The sequence below is a fragment of the Furipterus horrens genome, unplaced genomic scaffold, assembly GCF_987537825.1.
Source record: "Furipterus horrens unplaced genomic scaffold, mFurHor1.1.pri manual_scaffold_12, whole genome shotgun sequence".
In the NCBI taxonomy this organism is placed as follows: domain Eukaryota; kingdom Metazoa; phylum Chordata; class Mammalia; order Chiroptera; family Furipteridae; genus Furipterus; species Furipterus horrens.
Genome location: NW_028327182.1, coordinates 29,868,293 through 29,891,875, shown reverse-complemented (window position 1 = coordinate 29,891,875; position 23,583 = coordinate 29,868,293). Strand labels below are relative to the sequence as shown.

The window sequence follows — 23,583 nt, the reverse complement described above, 5'->3', positions numbered from 1 at the left end:
CTTTGAATAGGTCAGGCTCACCCAGGAACATCATCACACAGAGTCAAAGACTGTAACCTGATCATGGGAGTTAGATCCCACTGAATTACAGGTTCCACTTGCACAAAGACAGTACACAAGGGGGAAGGAGGTCATGGGGCCGCCTTAGAATTTTACCTCCTACAGAGAGAATGGTCAGGGAAGGGCTTTCTGTATTGGTTACTTCTGGGCAAAGACCTGGAAAAAACATCAGAGCCTGAGCTCTGTAAAGGTGACTTGTAGAAAATGTAAAAGTACATATGGGACTGGCTTCTTTGACTTATATTTCTATTGGGCAGTAGTATAATGAACATTGATAAAAATGCTTTATAAAATTGCTGAAAATAATGACTATGTGCATTTCTATTTGACCAACAAGAAAATCAAGCTCTTAAGAGGTTAACTATCACCCTCAAGTTCACACAAAGTGTGGTAAGACCAGGATGTGAACCCAGGTGGGGAACCGAGCCACAGAGCAGGTCACAGGAATACCATCTGTGTTATCACACAGGGTGTGGTAACAACTCAGGTGTGGTTTAATACTCCATCATCACCATTTTAAGATTCTTATAATTTTATCTTGAACTAGAGTTTGTAAGAGAAGTCCAAGGGGACAACGGAGGATGTGCATGAGCAGAGAGGATGCGCACGATGTGAGAACCTGCCCATCCTTGCCGACCTGTCCACATACAGCATTTGGGAAGCCCCATGGCACAGAATTCCAGTGGACCCATGATGGTGAGAACCCAGGGAGACTCAACATGAATACAAGGTATGCATGTTATGTCCGCAACTAAGTAAATGAGGGTCTGGCAGCCCTGAGAGGCTACATCATTTTCATTCAAACCAGACAGCTTTGGGGATCCTAAAAATGGCTGCACCCATGTGTCCCAGCCCACAGATAGTGAACAGGGTGGGAGTGAGAGAGAGAGAGAGCACTGAGGAATGTCCCTAGAAAACTGAAAATGTATGAGAATCCTAAGCCAATGACATGTTTCCAATGAGCTGCCTCAAATAGTAGCACACTGTTTATAGTAGAACTTTTCTAAAATATCCTCCTTGGAGACAATACAGCGCAGTGCAGTCTGAACTCTGGGACCAGATTTCTGAGCGGTGATGCATCTCAGTTGGTTGTATGGGGACCTCACTCTACCAGCCCCACCTCAGCCACCTCCATGGCTGCCTGAGACACTCGGGGGAGGGTTTTATTACAACACTTGTGGGTGAGATACATGTGAGCTATGTGAGATGCATTCCTGGGATGGATGATATTTTAAGCTTCATTGTTCATTTATAACTTACTGAAAAAACTAAAGTTTGCTATTTAACATTCACAAAACTAAGTCTAAAAGAACTTTAAGTTCTGTACCTGGGTTGATGTAATTTGGATTTGAGGACAGATATGATCCTGAGAGCAAATGTCCAGGTACAAGCAAAATTTCCAGGCACTATTTCAGACTTGCAAAGTAGTGGACATGGAAAGACTGAAGTCAAGGTCTCCAAACATTAAAGGGGACCCAGATAATATCTGGGTTACAATGAAACAAGAAGAGAATTCATTAAGGTAAATGGGTGATATGTTAAAAGACAAATTGGAGAATAGGATAGCAGAGTAGGGCAGAAGGAGCTGGAGGCCTAAGAGGGAGGAAGGGAATCTGCTGGGCTGGGGGCGGGGGGGGCTGTGGACACACCCTCTTGAAGGTGCACCCTCCCCACCTCTGAAGCCCTTTGTGACTCCTCAATGCCGTGTGATGCAGGTGTGGCAATAAAGCCAAGAGCCTGCCCTCTCAGAGCTCAGTTGCGTTGAGCAGCTTTGCCTTTCGGAAAATGGGACTCGACCTATTTCTGAATGTGCTTCAAGAGATTTATCTGTACGTCTTCGCAGAACCTATAGATGACACCCGCAGCCTAACTTACATCTGTGTGCTGTGGGTGCTCCTCCTAATCTTCATTTGCATGGTGGGAATTCCATCTACCCCAACCTACTGGGAAAGTGAACACACTGAAAAGGTAAGGAAACTTGAGCAAGCCCCAACAGAGATTCTTTACTGTTGTTCCCCCTTTTATGTGAGTTTGTTTGAGTCAGAGAGACACCAAAGATGGGATGTCTGAGGAGAGACTAGAACATCACTCTTCCAGGGGAAGGGACCAGGCAGGGTTATGATCCAGGGAGGACTCAGGTTGCCACATGAAGCTCACACACCATGTGGGTGTGGTGGCAGGTTTCTGGCTAAGATTCCAAACACAGTGAGTCCCTAGTTCTCGATCGAGTTATTTAGAGACTTTGGTTTCTCTGCAGGACACCAGAGTTAAGCAGCACTTTAGCATGAGTCACATCGTTCACTGAGCCCCCAGTCTTTGCGTTGGGCTGGTCAGAAGAGCAGTGCTGAGCCTCTCAGAGCCCCTGAGAAGAGAGGCAGGGCTCCATCCCAGGTTACACGGTCCTATGTGAGGGAACAGAGGCAACTGTAGGCCTCAGATTATATGCCTGCATTGAACAGAGGCCCTCTGAGACTATCCAGTGTGGCCCTCACAGACAAAAGCCTTTCTTGAGCTTTTCAAAGAATTAAAAATTAAAAACATTTTAAAGTTTTAAATATTGGTAAAAACAAAAACAAAAAACAAACAAAAAACAAACAAAAAAACAAAAAAGTTCTATTAGTTAAAATGAGCTTGTTGGCTCAGAGAGACATTATTCTTGAATAATAAATATCTGTGTTTCTTAGGGAGAGGATTGAGAGAAGTGAGTACCAACCTCTCATTCTTTTCTTTCTATTCTCAGCATCGGACCAGAGCCAAGAGGAGAAGGAAAGGTGGGACATTGAGAGGTAAGGCTATGCCTGTCCTGCCCAAGCTCCCAAGGGTAACTCTCTCTCTCTCTCTTTTCCATGAAGTACCAGGGCCATGATCTCTGGCAGTTGGTAGATACAGTCCCTCTCAGAACAAAGAGCCCTTGGAGGGGAGGCTCATGCAAAGACAGTCAGAACCTGAGACTTCTCAGATTCTCTGCTCTGCTGTCCTTGGGTAGGAAGCATCACAGACCGGGGCAATGCGTGTTGCCCAGTAGATGTCCAGAGTCAGAACTCCTGTCTCCTGACTCTGTGAAGGTACCTTGGCTTCAGGCTGATCAGATTCCTCTTTGTTGTAACCATTGACCTCTCTGCTTCACAGAGTGGTTTTGAGCATCCAATGAGATGTGTATAAAAAGTACTTTATAAATGAAGCAACGTGGACATGGGGACCTTAGTAGTATCATTGAGCATTTGACTTCATACTAATTCTTGGGGCTTTCAGAGTCTACTCTCCCAATGGTCTCCCATTAAGGGACCCCTGTGTAATACCTATGTGTCTACCTTTATTATGTGTAACCCACTCTCCTGGTTTCCCAGGTTCAAGATATTGCCATAGGGGTAAAGAGAAGAATAAGAAGCTAAATTCTGTCCTGAAAAGGTGACTAGTCTTTCCCCCCTTTTCTTGGTCTCTCTTTAGCATGTTCTATACAATTCCAGGGATTCAGTGTAACCATCCATAGTCATGGGAGGGGGTTGCCATGGGAACGGGAATGTGAGTGAATGCCTTGGGGTGAGTGCTGCTGAGTACATTGTGACATCATGGATGTGGAGCAATGTGAAGGGGCAGCAGGTTTCAGGAGGCCCCACCCCACCAGGCCAATAGGTCCTTCTTTCCCTGTGCTGGTCCTGGCTGCAGCTTTGTACCTCCTGTCTCTTGCAGCCCCCTGGGCCAGCATCATGATACCATCAGTGTTCATCAACATGTATGTCCAGACCCCTCCTGTGAGGTGTATAATCACACAACTGCTGAGCTCGATTGGCTGCCGATCTCAGAGGCCCTAGAAGATCCTCCTCCCTCTGTGTCCCCTCTGGCTTCTACAGCTCCCGTGACTGGGTCATCATCATCCACTCAGTCCTCTGCCTTCTCAGCAGTCCCTCCAGGAGACCTAATCCCACCCCCTCTGCCTGAGCCTTTCTCACCACCCCCCTCTCTTCTCTCTCCTGACCAAAGGGCTCCCTTGGGTAAAGTTTTGTCACCCTCACTACCAGGCCAAGCTCTGCCTCCAGAGCCTTTTCCTCCTCTGGAACCCAGATTCCAAGTGCACAGTTCCTTACTTCAACCCAAAGACTCTTTCTCTTCAAACCTGGCACAACAGGATTTCCATAAAGAGTCTCCTGACATCTATTCTACAAAGACTTCTCCTGGAGGAGACGCTGCTGCCAAACTTATAGGTCCTAGACACCACCTGCTTCTCAACCCTGATGAGCATGATTTGGCACAGCAGTACTCATATCTTAAGACCAGGGAGGACCATTTAAAGCAAAAGCTTTTCTGGGGTCTTCCATCTCTGCACAGCGAGTCCTTGCCCTCTGCTGGCCATGCCTTGGGTGACTGTCCCTCAATCTTTATTTTTAATAACGTCTCCAATACCCCTATAGGCCAAGAATCTCCAGTACTTCCTTATTTCCTACCTCCATCCTTGCTTAAGGCCCAACCTCAACCCTTGTCTCAAACCCTGCTCCAGTCCCAGCCCCTACCTCTCACTCAGACTCAACCACAGGTCCACCTTCAACCCCCACTCCCAATCCCTCCATCCGGTCCCATAACCCAGAATAGTGCCTGTGGAGTGCAATTCCATGGACCTCAGAATGAATTAGAACACATCACCTCATCTGAAATTCAACACCTAGAATGGAATGTGTTGCAGAAGACACAGGAAAGGTTGTTGGGCTTACCCTCTGTGGTTCAAAAGTCTACAGAAGCCTTCCATGCTCCAGCTCCCACCTGTCCTTCTTGCCAGCCCTCTGAGAACTATATTTCAGTTTCCATTAATCCTGGAGAGTTTCCACTCAACAGTGAACTTCAACAGAAACTTGAGAAACACCTTAAAATGAAGACCATCCACCGCAGGTGGGGCCTGCCCCGCAGGATCCATGAGTCTCTGTCACTGATGAGACCAAAGAAGTGCTCAGACAGCTGTGAGTCAAAGAACAGTTATGGCCTCTCGTGGATGTCTGAGTATAAGGGCCAGAGTAGCCAGCCAGGAAGCTTCCGTGAGAGTGGCTCAGAAATGATTTGGCCAGAGGAGCCGGGGACAGATGAGGAGCAGAGCCAAAAGAATGATCCAGAAGATCTGTTGAGTGACTCAGACAGCTCCTCAGGTAAGGATGTAGGGTATTGCTCTGAGAAAGGCCTAGCCATGATGAGTCCATCAGAAGAAAATTCAGTGGTGTCAGGGAAGAGTGAAAGTCCAAGACAACTGAAAAATGATTTGAAACTACATCTCAGCAAGAAGCTTGATGATATCAGTGAGGGTCAGCTCCCTGGGCCTGTGCATGGTTCCTGGCACACTATGGAGGAGACTCCTTCTGTAAAGTCCCACATCAAAATAGAACAGAGGAGTCTGCCACCACCAGTGGGCAGGGACTACTGTGTGGACACATCCCAAGAGCTTTCCTTCCTGGTGCCCGGAGCACAGCAGTTGCTGGAAGCTCATATTACCAAGTTTCATGAAGAGACATTACAGGGCCTTCCTGCCAAGGTCCTTGAATCCATGGAAATCTTTAAACTGAGAGATACTTCATCCCATTCCTCATATGATTCCCACTCCTCCTCCTCAACCAACTGGATTTCGAAGATGAACTCCAAATCTCGGGGCTTCACGCCCGTGAGAGGAAGTCCTAGAATCCTTCATGGAGTAGAAAAGAGAACAGAAACAGCCACTGTCCTGAATACTCCTCCCCCTGCCCCCTCACTTGTGGGCGAGGAAGGACAGGGGACCCTGAAACAATCACCCTCTGATAACAAACACGAGGTTGTAGAGGAGGATCAGAAAATTTGCGGAGCCAGACAAAATGTTCTGCCTGTCACAAACAACATCACTGGCAAAGCAAGGCAGAGACATTTTCCAATAGACAACACTCACCTGCCAAAGCTGCCTGAAAGGCAAGCTGGGGCCAGCCATGAGCCAGAGGGTAAGAGTGTGAATTCCAGTGGCAGAGCAGAAATGAAACTGGGCAAAAGCACGGAGGAGATAGCAGAACCTGCTTCCATGCCCATCGTGTCCGGGGAGATAGTCAAGGCTGAGGAGCTGAATGGTGTTCAATACAAAACCAGTGACACCTTCACAACCAACAAGCCGGGAATCTCCCGAAGAATAAATGTTAATGAGAGCAAAGAAACAACCGCGGTGACTACTAAAGTGCCCCCACCAAAAACACCAGCTCCCCAAGATCCTATATCTTCAGACTTAAACAAGCAACTCACTGATGAGTTAGAGTTTAAGCTGGAGATGAGAAAGAATAGACAGGCCCAAGGCAAACCCACTGACGTGTCCCATGAGACTAACAAAGCCTCCCTGCCTCATGCTCAGAGTGTCCCCAGGCTGGACATGGGAGTTTCCCAGGTGCTGCATGTCCATTTAGAGAAGAGAAGAGCCAGTATGGAGCAGCAGCAGGAGCCTTGGGTCCCTAAGCACATCTTAAAGTTGTGCCAGAATAAGAATTTCCCACCAGCTACAAAGAAAGAGAGTCCCACAAGCCCCAAATCAGAAGAGCTTGGTGCAGGGGATGCAGGGTTGGTAGCATCCCAACCTGGAAGAGTGAGAGATTCTACTCAGAAGATGGTTGTGAGCAAGTCTTCCCAGACCCTATCACAGAAGAGACAATCTCTTCCTGATACTAATTTCATAAATAAAATCCAAGGATTTTTTAAATGGCATAATCCTGAGGTGAAAAGCACAAAACAAGAAGACCCCCAGGTAAAGGGCAGCTGCATAGCATCTGTGCAGAGCAGAGGCCCAATTAGAAGGAGAGCAACCTTTACTGGGATGATGGACGCAAAGAGAGCCATTTTAGAACTCGGGAAGTTCCCCGAGGAGAAAGTGGGACATCAGCCCACAGGAGCTACCGCCTGCCCTCAAGAGCCCCTTCCCTCGGCAGTGAAGCTGGGGACAGATCAGCAGAAGGCAGCAGTGCGGGCCCAGGCGCAGCCTGTCCACTCCAGGGCCCCCTCCTGTAAGTCCTCCCGCCAAACAGCCATCTTTCCTGGCCAGAGCTCTATGAGCAGAGATGAGGACAGACACCCCCAGAAAGTTGGGGCATTAAAAGACCATCAATTTCATCAGAAGCAGCCCCAATCTGTGCCCTCCAGGGGGATTGTGATCCATCTGCGCCCCACCTGCAGGCCTCACACTACCTCCTGCTGCTCTCACCACTGCAGAAGGCACTTGTGTGTAGAGATCTGTGCCTGTGATTTAGACAGAAAATCCTATTCTGTAATTTCCAGGCAATCCCTTCCTTATGGAGAATACTGATTTGTCTAATAAATGTTTCCCTGCTAATAGTGCTATCTTTCCTCTGTACTGTGTTGGGGACATGGGTTTGGGGTATCTCCAGGCTTGTGCTTAAAGAAAAGGAGTTCGTTCGGCTCCTACTGATTGCTTCCTTTGGCTTCCAAAGTGACCAGTCCCTGGAGCACTTGTAGAGAAGTAGATATCACATACCCTCCCCGAAAGCCTACTTCCTCCCTGATGAAGTTTGAGGAGATGGGCTCTGTCTCCTACCTTGTACCTTACCCTTAATGAGCATGGGCAGAAGCCCACACCTTCCCCTCAGGGAAGGTTTTGTATCCTTGAGAAGAGCAGGGAAGACAGGCCTTCTGTATCTGGAAAAGGTCAAGGACAGAATATTTTAGAAAATATTAGTGAAGAGGAGACAGTGGCTTAATCATTATTTAGAAGTCCATGATCAGAAAATGCCACAAGTGGGTGAACCCTGAATGGGAGTGTTTGGGGCGATATTGCTGCAGTGGATCTTGGGCTCGTTGGGGTAGGGTCTAGGAACAGCACAAACGTTGCTTCCATATCTTTCTGGTGGGTCATGTTCATGTTTTGGGGAAGCATATTTTAACCTTGACACTGACATATATCTACCGAAGGTCACCTTGGGGAAGTGGTTCCCATCTCTGGACATTTCTTCAGGCTGCAGGATTGATGACATTTCTTTTCCTGAGCCAAAGCATCACTCAGCTATCAGTGGTAGGAATGTTAACCAGGCAGCCACCTACCTCCCAAGGTAAAATAAAGGTGAGAGTAAGGACAAGATACCCTAGAGCGAATGAGGAAGTAAGAACAAATGAAGAGGGGGAGAGTGACCTCGTGGGTGGACAAAGGTCTATAAGCTTCATCAGCCCCACACAGGGACCCTGTCTTGCTCCCGGCTTCCTCACACTGACCCCAGCTCCATCTGCCGTGGCTGAGCAGAGCACCGCACAGCATACTGATGCCTCTCACCCAGAGTACGTGGGCTGTCCTTGAGAAGTAAAGCAGTATTTGCACGGCATCCCTGCCTTTGGGAAAGGGGAGCTGGTGCTGCCTTCCATCCGTGCTTGAAGGAAATATACAGGAGCTTGCCCTTAGTGTGTACAGCTCTCCTGTCTGGGTGGAGATGCCACCTCGGTTATTCATGACTTTGGTGGTGCTATAATCTCCCAGAACACCAGCAGCTCACAAACCAGAAGTGAGCTCTAGACTATGCACCGGGGTTACGGATATTTGAGGGCTCACCACAGACCTGCATGGAATGCTTTTTTTTTTTTTTTTGCCAAACCTGCAACATACCCTTACTATAGCAGTCTGGAGGGACGGCATCTCCACTTTCACACACTGAAACACAAAAGTGGAATGAATGTCCTAGTGAGCACTTTAGGTAGTTTTCCTAGCAAGCCTTGTGAATCCAGAGGGTGAAGAAAAATAAAATACAAAAACCAGATGTCCAGCACAGCCTTTCTCACTACCACATTTGTATCTTCTTGTCCAGAGTTATGACATTGACCATACAATGTTGGAAGCTTGGTGTCACAGAAAAAATATGCAGATTTTGTGAAAGTCCTAGTGGGGAAAAATTGCGGAATAGGGCCCACGGGGCAGGGAACTTGAAGAGGTGAGCAGGCAGGGGAGGGCTCTAACATCCATTTGCATCAAGCAGCCAATGACCCAGCCTCCCAGCTCCTACATCATGTCATCTTAGGGCCCTTTGCCTTCCCTCCAGTGCAGTTACTGCCGCACTGTAGGGCTTATTCCCAGGAACACCTCAGTCATCAGGAATAATGCAATCTGACCTTCCACCCTGTGGCCTTGTTCCCTATCCTCCCATCATAGGTGCCCCTTGTTAATTTTTCAATACCAAGACATACATTTTCCCACTTACTCTCTGTCAATCCACAAAGCCCTTGTCTTCTTTCCTCACCAAGGTGGACTTGATGGTCTTTCTGGTTACTAACATTTAAAAAAGATCGAGGCGGAAGCAGCGTCAACAGCAGCAACAACAGCCATCTGCCTTCACCTGTAACAAGTGCGGCAGGGATTGTCACTCCCGAGTCGGACTACACAGCCATTCTCGGCGGTGCAGATAGACTCTCAAGAAGCTACGCCATCGTCTCTCGAGACGGACGGCTGCCGACGACGACGATCATTAGTTTCCAGAAATTTCTTGATTTCTTCTTTGATGTCATTGTTAACCCATTCATTATTTAATAGCATGTTATTCATTCTCCATGAGTTTGGATGTCTTTGGTTTTTTTCTCTCAGGTTGATTTCTAGTTTCAAGGCATTGTGTTCTGAAAGGATACTTGATATAATTTAAATTTTCTTGAATTTGTTGAGGCTTATTTTGTGTCCTATCATGTGGCCTATCTTTGAAAATGTCCCATGTGTCTTTGAAAAGAATGTATATTTTGCTTCTTTGGGGTGAAAAGTTCTATATATATCAGTTAAGTCCATGTGATTTAGTGTGTTGTTCAATGCCTGTATATCCTTGGTGTTTCTTTGCTTCAAAGATCTGTCTATTGTTGATAATGGAGTGTTAAAGTCCCCTATTATGAGTGTGTTGCTGTTAATATCCTTCTTGTGGTCTCCTAGTATTTTCTTTATGTATTTGGGTGCTCCTATGTTGGGTGCATATATGTTTACCAGTGTTATATCTTCTTGATGGGTTGTTCCTTTAAGTATTATGAAATGTTCTTCTTTATCTCTTTTTATTGCCCTTGCTTTGAAATTCATTTTGTCTGATATGAGTACTGCTACCCCAGCTTTTTTTTCATGTCCATTTGTTTGGAATACTTTTTTATATCCCTTTACTTTCAGTCTGTGTAAATCTTTTGTTTTGAGGTGTGTTTCTTGTAGACAGCAAATATGTGAGTCCTGCTTTCTTATCCATTTTGTTACCCTATGTCTTTTAATGGGAGCATTTAATCCATTTGCATTTAAGGTTATTATTGACAGGTATTTATTCATTTCTGTTTGTATCTGTTTTCCTCTCATCTTTTTTTCTTCTTTTTCTTAAAACATTCCCTTTAGCATCTCTTGCAATGCTGGATTGGTGGAGATGTATTCTTTTAGTCTTCCTTTTTCTGGAAAACTCCTTATTTCACCTTTCATTTTGAATCAGAGCCTTGCTGGGTAGAGTATTCTTGGTTGTAGGCCTTTGTTTTTCATTGCTTGGAATTTTTTTTTTCCATTCCCCTCTGGCTTGTTGTGTTTTTGTTAAGAAATCTGATGATAGCCTTATTGGAGCTCCCTTGTATGTTATTAGCTGTTTCTCTCTTGCTGCTTTTAGGATTCTCTCTTTGTCTTTGAATGTTGCCATTTTAATTATTATGTGTCTGACAGTGGGCATCTTTGGATTCATCTTCATTGGGACCCTCTGTTCTTCCTGGACTTGCATGACTTTTTCTCTCATCAAGATAGGGAAGTTTTCTGACATTAGTTTTTCAAACAGGTTTTCTATCCCTGGCTCCTCTTCTTCTCCTTCTAGTATCCATATGAAATGAATATTATTACATTTCATTTGTTCCTGCAGCTCTCTTAAAACCTCTTCATTCTTTTTTTGTCTTTTTTCATTTTGTTGCACTGTTTGGTAATTTTTTTCTACTTTGTCCTTTAGCTCACTGATCTAATCTTCTACTTCATCTAGCCTGCTTTGAGTCCTTCTGCTGTGTTCATACTTCAATTCAGAAAGTATACTTTATTTCTTCCTGGCTCTTATTGATAGTTTTTATGTCCTTCTTAATTTTGGTTTAGTTCTCAATAAGTTCCTTGTAGCTTCTCTGAAATTTTTTGTAGTTCTCCAGGAGTTCTTTGTTCTTTTCTTTGAGCTTGCTGAGCTCACTGAGCTTCCCTATATAATTATTTTGAATTCCATGTCTGTTAGTTTTCTTGCCTCTATTTTATTTAGCATTCTTTCTGGGGATTCCTCCTATCCTCTGTCTCTCTTTTTTTGTGACTTTTCTTGGTTTTTTTTCTGCTTCTTATATTGTTCTGCTTTAACTTACTGTCTTTATGTTGTGACCTCTTGTGGTAGGAGATTTGTGGGGTTCAGTGGTGTTGTCTTCTTGATCTCTTGAACTTGATGTTCTTGGGATGCCCTTTATGCTATTTATTTGGGCTGTCTGGTTGTACTTGGGTTTTGGTTGTTGTGTTGTTATTTGATGTGTCCTTCCCTCCAGCTAGCTGTCTGAGAGTCACTCCTCCTATCACGTCTTGTATACTGTTGTATACTGTTTCTTTATTTCCTGGATCTGCCCCTGGTGATGTCACATTGTGTCCCAGTCTGGGCCTAGATAGTCTGCTTGAGTCTACCAGAGATCTACTGCCTTTGTCTGTGTCCTTAAGATGTTAATCTATTCAATCTGTGATCAGCTGTAGAGTTTAAGCACTGAGGGCAGAGCAGATTAATTCTTGTGGGCAGGGATATTGCTTCCCCACAGGCTGATACCACTTGGAGGGGAGCGGTCTGCCTGCAGTATAGGGGATGAGTTAGCACTAGGACTTTGTTGGCTGCTCCCTCAGTTCTCTCTTCAAAGCGACTACCCCAAACTCTCCTTAAAAATCTCTAGTCCACTCTGCTCTCCCTCTGCTGGAGCTCAATGTATTTTCATTCATGGTCCCTTTAAGAAAACTCTGTGTGTCTCCATCCTCTCTCAGGCCAGCAAAAAAAAAAAAAAAAAAAAAAAAAAAAAAACTTGTTGCCTTTCACAGCTGGATGCTATTTCACTCTCAACTCTGTTACTGTAGGCTGAGAAGCCCAGCTGGGGGTTTAGGCCCCAGCCTTCTCAGGGGGAATTCCTGGCTGCTGAGATGTTTCTCCATCCCTTCAGCTGCCACCTGTGGGAGCCCAGCCAGCCCTCTCATGTCTCCACAATTCCTGCCAGTCTCATTGTGATGAAGTGCCCTTTCCTGTCTGTCCATGGTTATAAGGCTTCTCTCCAGCTAGTGTTCAGTTGGATATTCTGGATGATTTATCCACAATTAAGCTGTAATTCAAGATTGGTCTCGAGAGAAGGTTAGTGTAGTTTTACTACTTCTCCCCCATCTCCATAAATTTAGTTTTTAATGCATTTTATTCTTGGGGGACAAAATGTAATTGGAGTGTGCTCAAATATAGTTGAAAGAATTTAGACACTTGAGTTTGGATAGTTTCAATCATATAGTTGCCATCCAAATTCTTTCTCAATCACTTTCTCTTCTATGTAAATCAGATGTAATCACATATAACTTACTGACTGATGCAAGTTGGGTCAGGCTTGGGGCGGAGGTGGGGAGAGCTACTGTATTCTCAGTGTCAGTCAGTCTTTGCTCTAGCCCAACTGCAACATTTCCATGGCTAAGAGGGAATGTTTCTGTATGTCAGTGTAGTGCTAGACTTGGGTCCCGCAAGATTCAGTGTACTCCATCATCCAGCTTTCTCCCCTTTCCCTCCCACTTCTATTCAGCTGAAACCAGAACTGGCACCAGTAGCAGATGGGGCTAGTGGCACAGGACTTCGATTCCGTCTAGGTTGGGAATGTGAGGCTCCCACTCTGGGCAATTAGAAAACTCCAGCTGGTGTCCTTCTGCTAGTCTTCTAAAACATTTCCATGCAGTACATCAGTGCTCAAGCTTGCTGACACTTCAACCTCTGATGGTCATTTCCTATGGGCCTGCTCATTAATTTTTGCTTTTGTTGCTTGTGCTCTGGTATCATATATAATTGCTAAGATCAATTTCAAGAAACTTTTTCCTATGTTTTCTTCTAGTAGTTATATACTTTCAGGTCTTATGTGTAAGTCTGTAATTCATTTTAAGGCAATTTTGTCAGTTTGTAAGCTAAGGGTCCAATTACATTTTTCTGTATATGGTTATCCTTTTCCTCAACACCATTTTTTGAAGAAATTATTATTTCCCTATTGACTATTCTTGGCTTTCTTGTCAAATATTAGTTGACCATATATGTAAGGGTTTATTTCTGGGCTTTTTAATCTGTTCATTTAGTATCTTTGTTCATTTTTATACCACTACCATACCATTTTGATGATTATAGCTTTGAAATAAGGAAGTCTGATGCCTCCAGCTTGTTCTCCTCAACAAATTGGTTATAGAAGGAACATACTCCAACATAATAGAAACCACATATGACAAACACATAGCTAATATATACTCAATGTTCAAACATTGAAAGCTTTTCTTCTAAGGTCAGGAACAGAACAAGGGTTCCTAGTATCTCCACTCTTATTTAACATAGTACTGGAAATCCTAGCCAGAAGTCAGGCAATATAAAGAATAAAAGGCATTCAAATCAGAAAGAAAGAAGTAAAAATGTCTTCATCTGCATTTTATATGATCTTATACTGAGAAAATCCTAAAGACATAATAAAAAAACTTTTGGAAATAAATCAACACATAAATCAATTGGGTTTCTATGAACTAACAATGAAATACCTTTAAAAATGTTAAACAATTCTATTCATAATAGCATGAAAAACAATAAAATACTTATAAATTTAGCCAAGAAAGTGAAAGATCTGTACAATGCAAATTATAAGATTTTGATGAAAGAATTGAAGAAGACATAAACAAATGGAAACATATCCCATGTTCATTAATCTGATTAATTAATATTATTAAAATATCTATACTCTCCTAGCCATCTATAGGATTAGTACAATCTCTATCAAAATTTCAAAGATACATTTTACAGAAATAGACAAAAAATCTAAAATATATATGGAACTATAGAAGACCCTGAATAGCCAAAGAAATCCTGAAAAAGAAGAACCAAAGTCTCTGTATTTTAAAAGATAAACATTGTCTTAAATAAAAATAAATCTATTTCTATTGCTTCCATTACCTGGTAACACTATTTTCAGTGTAACAAATCTCCAGAGTGTATCCTCTGCATGTTTACAGGGTTCAATTAAACTGAAAAGTTATACAAGAACTCTAAACTCCCTAGCTGCTAATAATTCCGAATAATCCCTCTTCAATAGATACATGTCTGACATTGTGAAGTCTTTATTTCATTGTCTGTTAAATATCTAGCAGAGATAGAAGTCATCCTCTATCTCTCTACTATTGTATTCCTTCATCATGCATTCAGACAATGAAATACAACACAGCCTTTTAAAATGATATTAAATGTCTATATTTACTATGGAGAAGATATTTATTATATGGTTAAATGTTGATTTAAATATATATATATATCGTCGGCAGCCGTCCGTCTCGAGAGACGATGGTGTAGCTTCTTAAGAGTCTATCTGCACCGCCGAGAATGGCTGTGCAGTCCGACTCGGGAGTGACACGGTATCTGTCTTCTCCCGTGTTGAATCGACATCTTGCGATGACGCTGGAGTGTCCTCTCCAGTGAAGCTGAAGCTACAGAGCCTGGGCAGGGTGATATGGAGGGTCTGCTGTTGCCCATGCAGCAGATGCCCCCTCTCTTCGCAGCTGAAGGATCCAAGGGAAAGACGGAGTCAATACAGCTTGGCTTCAGGTGCGCCGCAGGAGTTGCTGGTGTTGACTACAACGTCAAACCACCTTAGGAAATCCGGCTCTGGATTTTCTGTCGGGGTTTACTCCCTTAGCCTTTCCCCTGAAGAGGTATGCCGCAAGGCAGCGGAGGTTTTTTGGAATCAGAGTTTTCCTTCTCTGATGTGCCCTGACTGGAAGATCGAACCAGCGACACTTAGCTCGCAGGCCGACGCTCAATCCACTGAGCCAAACCAGCCAGGGTATATATATATATATATACACATATATATACATATACATATGGTATACGTTGAATCAGTAGGGTGGCATGACCTCATTCTTATAACAGAAAAAGTAAGCTTGTAATACACGGGGGAAAATTTTTAAGATATTCTTATTTAGTTTAATTTTTCATCTGTTTTATACTTAAATAGGCATGCTGATTTCAAAATGAAGTTAGTTTTCTTCTACCACATCAAGTTTTTCTTAATGCAACCAGTCTAGGTTGGATCAAGCCTGGGTTAAGGGAATTACTAGTGCTCCCCTATTGGCTGAGAGCAAACCTCCCTCATGTTGAGAGAAGTGGGGGACAACTTTGGAGACCAGTAGCAGGTTCATACTTGTCTAGGCAATTCAGTTACACAGTGTAGTGAGAGGTTGTGTGCTGCTCTGTTTAAGGAATCATATTCTGAAGTGTAGTCTGACTTCCTGTCTGTATACAAGGAGTTAGCAGAATTTATTTTTTAATCTATAACCTACTTATTTCCATTCCCAGATCATGTCTGCCTCTGCTATTTCTCATTGTAAGTGTCTAAACAATCCTGATTCCCTTTGTTGTATGTATCTGTGGCAGTTTCACCATTCCCAGTCAAAGGACAAATAACAGCGCATTTGTCAGGCAAGTTTATTTTGCATATTTTTAAGTAAAACTTGGTGATCAAGATAAGTCTTTGGCCCCTCACAAAGTGTGCAAGCAGTGTGTCAAGAATTTATAGATGTGGATGAAGGGAACACATGATAAATTGCCATTTGGAATACCTATGGTTTGGCGAGAGCCCAGAGATCATTCAAGTGACTGTTAATTTTGTATAGTAAAAATATTAGCATATAACAAGAAAATAAATATAAAATAGAGTATCCTAGTCTACCATCAGCTATATGCCCAGTGCCTCATTCAGCTGAAATCCCAATGCCAGTTTTCTTTGAACTACACTCTTATGAAAAACAGGAGTATGGTGAAGAACTAAGTGACAGCAACGATGAAGATTTTGAAAATGAAAATGACTCAGTTTGCAAGGTATTTGATCAGTATGAGTTGAATGATTTGGTATGAGATTTGGTACTATCCAAAAAGGCTTCAGAACTCTTAGCATCAAGACTGCACAAGAAAAACTTGCTTGAAGAAAGAGCAAAGGCATTCTACTTTCGATCAAAGGATAGTGCCTTTCTGCAGTACCTTCAAAGTGACAGTGGCTTTGTGTGTTGCCATAACATAGATGGCTTAATAGAGGAATTTGGAATTCCAATCTATAATGCAACTGAATGGCAACTGTTCATCATTAGCTCAAAGCAGAGTTTGAAGTGTGCCATCCTCCACAATGGCCATTTATTTGGTGCAGTCCCAATTGGCCATTCGGTTTGTTTTCATGAAGAATATGAAGACATAAAGAGAGTCATTGATCTGTTGCAATATCACAAGCACAATTGGATCATCTATGTTGACCTTCAAATGGTCTGCTACCTTCTTGGTCAGTAATGTGGATACACCGAGTATCTCTGTTTTCTGTGTATGTGGGACAGCAGAGCTCATGAAAAGCATTGGATAAAGTTGAATTGGCCTCCAAGATCTGACCTCAAACCTGGTGATCCAAATATTCTATATGAGCCACTTGTTGACAGAAAGAACATTCTATTCCCACCTCTGCACATAAAACTGGGTCTCATGAAGTAATTTGTGAAAGTTTTGCCAACTGAAGGAGACTGTTTCAAGTATTTCATTTTGGCATTTCCTAGCCTGTTGTTTGAAAAGATAAAATACCGGGACTTCCGGCCAAGATGGAGGCTTAGACGGACGCGCTAGGTCTCCCTCTACAACTAGAGAGGAATACAACTACTTCAAAACAAAGGATAACTAGAAATTCCAGAAAATAAAACTACACGGAAGCCCAACATATGAAATTATAAACCAGCGGCGCCCTTTGGGCAGGTAAGAGCGAAAGAGGGCGGCGCTGTTTGCGGTAGCACCTGGGACAGCAGCAGGGAGAACAATCCTGGCTGCAGTCGAACCCCCGGCAGCTCGCGACACCAACGCTGGGGAAAGCAGCCACCACATCGCCTTGAACAGTGAGGCCCAGGGGGGTGGGAGGACGGATCCCGGTCTCCTAGCGGAATAACTGTGTGAATCCATCTTGGACCCCCGCCCCCAAAGAAAGCGCCACAGGGCTGCGAAATAGGTCGCGGACAGGCGCCGGTCGCTGGATTGTGACGCGTACACAGGCACTGCCCCCTACAGCCGGCCCAAGAAAACAAAACGCATCTGTCAAAATGAGGCAGACAACTATAGAAATCCCGGTGACACAACTCACCAGGCAACAGATAGAGAACCTGACAGATGAACAGATAAGAAACCTGTCAGAGGCTCAGTTCTGGGCCATTGTTATCAGGTGGCTTACAGAATTCACAAAAGATTTGGAAAAAGATGAGAAAGAAGCGAAAAACACTCATAACAAAAGGAACAAAACCACATACGAGACAGATGGTGAGGAAATAAAATCCAGAGTTCATTTCAACAAACTGGAATATGGAGAAGGAACAAGCAGTTAACCAATGCAGCGAGAGGAAATGGGAAGCAATGATGAGAGGATCAGAAACCTCTGGGACAGCTATAAAAGGCCCAACGTAAGAATCATTGGTTTGCCAGAGAGCGAGGAAGATGAACTAGAACTTGAAAAATTGAGTGAAAATATAATAAAGGAGAACTTCCCAGACTTGGGGAAGGGAATAGACTTGCAGGTCCAGGAAGCAAGGAGAGTTCCCAAGAGACTGGACCCAGGGAGAACCACTCCAAGACACATTATAATCAAAATGTCAAAAATTAAAGATAAAGAGAGAATCTTAAAAGCAGCAAGAGAGAAGAAAAGAATTATGTACAAAGGGGTCCCAATTAGACTATCAGCTGACTTCTCAAGGGAGACCCTGCAGGCAAGAAGGGACTGGCAAGAAATATTCAAAGTAATGAAAATCCAAAACCTACAACCACGAATACTCTATCCAGCGAAATTGTCATTCAGAATAGAAGGACAGAGAAAGTGTTTCCAGGACAAAATAAAACTGAAAGAGTTCATTAGATCCAAACCACTGTTGTATGAGATGTTAAAGGGACTGGTTTAGAAAAAGGAGGATCAAGACAATGAAATCTAAAATGAAAACTGCATCACAAGAAACAACAGAAGCTAGGGAATTGAAACAAAGGCAAACTAAACAGGCAACAAGACTGGAAAAAGAACTATAGGTACGGGGAACATATTGGGGGGAGGTCAACAGGGAGGGGGAATGGGGAGAGGGAGGGAGATGATATAGGCATTAAGGATCATGGTAGGAGGGAATGGAACAGACAGAGAGAGGTTGAGAAGAACTGTATGCACAACTAATGGACATGATCTAAAAGGGGGGGACAACTGGAGGGAGGGGGGCCACCGGGTGGAGGGGAGCAGAGGGAAGGGAAATTGGCACAAATGTAATATTATAATCAATAAAACACATTAAAAAAAAAAGAAAAGATAAAATACCTTAATATGTATGTTTGGTAGCTGAACTTTACCACTTGTACCCACCCAATTTGACTTACAGTAACAACATATCACCTTTTTATGAATAAAATAACTCTAAGTAAACAGTGTATTCAGGTATATTTTTTATTTTCTTTTGTATTACATTTTGTATGATTTTTGGGACAAAGGGAGGGTATCCTGTACCTTAAAAAGTTGATGTGACAGAGAAAAACTGGTGTCATTTTTGGATTCAGATGCCAAAATTTATTAAAAAACAAGTGTGGGATCTAACTCAACAAGAATCCCGTATCTCAGTGTTATCACATACCAAATGGTCTTCTGGATGGAAACAACCCACAATAGTGGTTAAGCACATAGACTTTAGTGTCAGACTGACATGGGTTCTAATCCATTGTCCACCTGACTGAACAGCCTTGGCCAGGCTGTCGAATCGCCCTTAATCTCTCTCTCTCTTTTTTTTCAAAGTAATAATAATAGAATTTGCTTTTGGAGATTATTAGGAGAATTAAATGGATAAAGTGTATAAATCAATTAATATAGTTCTACCCCACAGTAAGTGATCTGTAAATGATAGCCATTATTATGGTAATAAATAAAAAGATATAAAAAATGTCCAAGAACAATTATCTCTGAGTATCGACTTGAAAATTATTTTTATGTACTTAATTAGGTTCCATCCCCTTAGACAACCACTCTAATGTATTCACATGTGCTTTTTAAATATATGTATATTGCAATATAGATATGTTTTTAATTACATGGAACTATAATATAATATATCTCATTGTTAATACTTTTTTTTCACTCACACTTTTTTAAAAGATCCACCCATGCTGCTGTACATACATAGTATTAATTTCCTCTAAATGGTTGCTTATACTTTAGAGTCTCTGTCTTCAACATTTTACCTAACTGCTCTCTCAGAGACTGGACTCATTGGTGTGTTCAACTCTCTACTGCTAAAAATAACATTGCCATAAATCTCCTCATGCACATTCTCTTAAGAACTTCTTTGACATACATACCTATGGGTAGAATTGCTGAGTTTTGGGGTATGTATATTTTTAATTTGACTAAGTAGTGCTGGATGTTCTTTAGAAAAGCAGCTAGTGTCCACCAGAAAGATGAGGTTCTTCTATCTCCACATCCCCAGCTACACTTGACCTCATCCAGTTTTCTAACTTTTATCAGTCTAATAAATATAAAGAGACAACTTATTGTTTAATTTACATTTCTCAGATTACTAATTATTTGAGGCATAACTTCTCTTCTGTAAATTGCCTTGTTGGTATCCTTTGCCTATTTTACTATTGGGGTTGCTCCCTCTCTCGTTGATTTGCAGAAGTTACCTGTGTTATGAATTTAGCTCTTGTGGATTTTAGACATCTTTGATATTTTTGCCATATTACCATCTGTGTAATATATTTGTCCATGATATCTTCTTTGAACAGAAAGCCATAATGTTAATGGGCTCAAGTCATCAATACCTTTCCTTAAGATTTTTGTTTTTGAAGTTGTGTTTGAAAAGCTTTCCCTTGCCCTTAGGTCACCAAGATATATTCCTGCATAATGCTCCATTAACTTTATAGTTGTACATTTCCTACTAGGTCTTTAATCCATGTGGAGTCCATATTTATATGTTATGTGAGGCAATGATCCAGTTTTATTTCTGCTTTTATAGTGAGTTTGTTTTCCCCAATGTAAGCTTGTAGGTACTGACTTGTGATATCCTTTTTATCATATTTAGTGTATTTTTTGCTCCATAAGAAACACTTTTTTTCCCCCAAAAAGTGGGGTGAAAATGTCTGTGTGTCTTATGGAGCAAATATTGCATCACAGACCATGATGTGTATTATCTGACCTGTTAGCAGTGGTGACAGCTGTTAGAAGAGGAAGCAGTGGGCCCACGCGAGAACCCTGGGGATGCTTAAATGTCCCCTTTCACTGCTGAATCTCAGAGCATCTGGTCAGTATGAAGATAGAAAGCAAATAATGTCAGTGATTGTGAGCAACAGGGCTTTATAAATTCTGACATTAGCAATGATGAGTTCTTGGGGTTCCCAGAAAACTAGAAGAGTACTTGAACCTTAAAGTCTCTCCTCATTTGTTAATGGCAGTGATAATGGTTCTTAATACTGCTGTTGATGGCTGTTCACTTTACATGGTTGAAATATTATTATTCTGTTATATTTTATTAAATATTTTAGTGCACCATTTGATTCAGAATATTTTTTTCTTGTTTTCCTTCTCTAAATCTAGGTGCATCTTATTGTCAGATGCATCTTATAGAGCAAAAAATACAGTACTTTCTATACCAAAGGACCTTCATGGCATATTAAGATGGTTGTTTATTATTTGAAAAAGAATAACAATAAAGTAGAGAAGAACAACATTTTGCAGTGATAATCATAAAAATATAACTTTTATTTATAAGTAGTAATCAGGGGAAAGATTCTGTTGTAAAAGATACACATCTTCCTCCCAGATTCTTATATCTCAGATTCTCATATTTTTGTTTATTGTTGATATATTACAGATGTCTCCCATTTTGCCTCCTTTGCCCCTTTCCACTCAGCTGCCCCCCTTCCCCCAATGACATTCACCACATTATGCTATGCACATATGCACATGTGTTCTTTAGCTAATCTCTTCCAGTTTCCCCCTCACCTCATCTCCCTCCCCTCTGTCAGCTCTCAGTCTATCCTATGAATCCATGTGTCTGGTCTTATTTTTTTCATCAGTTTATTTTGCTCATTAGGTTTCACCTATAAGTGAGATGATAAGGTATGTGTCTTTCATTGACTGGCTTATTTCTCTTAGCATAATAATCTTCTTATATAACTGAGGAACACAACTTTCATTGAGTAAGATATGGCATTTGTTTTTGACTAACTTTTGACATCTGAATCCAAAAACGACCCCAGTTTTTCTCTATCATGTCAACTTTTTAAGGTACAGAATACCTTTCCTTTGTCCCAAAAATCATACAAAATTTACATACAAAAGAAAATAAAGAAAATATTACCTGAATATACTGTTTACTTAGAGTTATTTTATTCATATAAAGGCAATATGTTGTTGCTATAAGTCTAATTGGGAACAAGTAGTAAAGTTCTGCTACCAAACATACATATTAAGGTATATCTTTTCAAACAACAAACTAGGAAATACCAAAATGAGATACTTGAAACAGTCTCCTTCAGTTAGCAAAGCTTTCACAAATTGCTTCATGAGACCCAGTTTTATGTGCAGAGGTGGGAATAGAATGTCCTTTCTGTTAAAAAGTGGCTCATGTAGAATATTTGGATCACGAGGTTTGAGGTCAGATCTTGAAGGCCAATTTGACTCTATCCAATGCTTCTCACAAGCTCTGCTGTCCCACATACACAGAAAACAGAGATACTTGATGTATCCATGTTGCTGACCAAGAAGGTAGCAGACCATTTGAAGGTCAACATAGATGATCCAATTGTGCTTGTGATATTGCAACAGATCAATGACTCTCTTTATGTCTTCATATTCTTCATGAAAACAAACTGAATGGCCAATTGGGACTGCACCAAACAAATTGCCATTGTGGAGAAGGACACATTTCAAGCTCTGCTTTGCACCATCAGTGAACAGTAGAGTTGCCATTCAGTTGCATTATAGATTGGAATTCCCAATTCCTCCATTAAACCATCTATGTTATGGCAACACACAAAGCCACCGTCACTTTGAAAGTACTGCAGAAAGGCATTATCCTTTGATCGAAAGTAGAATGCCTTTGCTCTTTCTTCAAGCAAGTTTTTCTTGTGCAGTCTTGATGCTAAGAGTTCTGAAGCCTTTTTGGATAGTACCAAATCTCATACCAAATCATTCAACTCATACTGATCAAATACCTTGCAAACTGAGTCATCTTCATTTTCAAAATCTTCACCATTGCTGTCACTTAGTTCTTCACCATACTCCTGTTTTTCGGAAGAATGTAGTTCAGTGAAAACTGGCATTGGGATTTCAGCTGAATGAGGCCCTGGGCATATAGCTGATGGTAAACTAGGACACCCTATTTTACAGTTATTTTTCTTGCTATCTCCTGACATTTTCATTATACAAATGTAACAGTCACTTGAATGATCTCCGGGCTCTTGCCAAATCATTGGTATACCAAATGGCAATTTATTACATGTTCCCTTTATCCACATCTATAAATTCTTGACACACTTCTTGTACGCTTTGTGAGGGGCCTGAGACTTATCTCGATCACCAAGTTTTATTTAACAATATGCAAAATAAACTTGCCTGACAAATGCGCTGTTGTTTGTCCTTTGAGAATGGTGAAACTGCCACAGATATAACAAAAAGAATCAGAATTGTTTAGGCACTTACAATGAGAAATAGCAGAGGCAGACATGATCTGAAGGAATGGAAATAAGTAGGTATATAGTTAAAAAATAAATTCTGTTAACTCCTTGTATAGAGACAGGAATTCGGACTACGCTTTGGAATACAATTCACTATATAGAGGGGCACACAACCTCTCTCCACACTGTCTCACATGTAACTGAATAGCCTAGACAAGTATGAACCTGTCACTAGTCTCTAAGGTCATCCCTCACCTGTCCCCACTCGAGCGGGGTTTGTTCTCTGTCAATAGGAGAGCACTAGTGCTTCCCTTGGTCCAGGCTCGATCCAGCCCAGAGTGGACACCGTAAGATAAGCTGTACAGAAAAAACTTGACATGATAGAAGAAAAATAACTGTATTTTGAAATCAGCATACCTATTTAAGTCTAAAACAGCTGAAAATTCGAACTCAACAAGAATTATGTTAAAAATTGTTCCCCTATGTTTGCATCATATATTTTAACATAACTTTTTTTTACAGAAATTCTAAAAGAAATTCTAAAAGACAAATAAATTGCATGAACATATTAAAGTTACTGACTTGGGATTCAGGATTCAAACACAGATCAGATCCTTAGGGTTCTAAAGAT

The 23,583-nt window shown here is 41.9% G+C and overlaps 1 protein-coding gene across 1 annotated transcript; it reads left to right on the top strand.

Moving 5' to 3' along the window:
- The first annotated feature begins 641 nt into the window (after positions 1–641).
- LOC149995990 (spermatogenesis-associated protein 31D1-like) lies at positions 642–7,345 on the top strand. Its single transcript, XM_090258194.1, has 3 exons — positions 642–790; positions 1,776–1,946; positions 3,751–7,345. The coding sequence occupies exons 1-3, from the start codon at positions 642–644 to the stop codon at positions 7,343–7,345; spliced, it is 3,915 nt and encodes a 1,304-aa protein (XP_090114320.1).
- Positions 7,346–23,583: the final 16,238 nt, after the last annotated feature.

Coding starts and splice junctions, on each gene's coding strand:
- LOC149995990 (XM_090258194.1), top strand. CDS start 642: ATGTGCATGAGCAGAGAGGATGCGCACGATGTGAGAACCTGCCCATCC. Junction 791..1,775: donor AGACTCAACATGAATACAAG/GTATGCATGTTA, acceptor CGTGTGATGCAG/GTGTGGCAATAAAGCCAAGA. Junction 1,947..3,750: donor CTAACTTACATCTGTGTGCT/GTGGGTGCTCCT, acceptor TGTCTCTTGCAG/CCCCCTGGGCCAGCATCATG.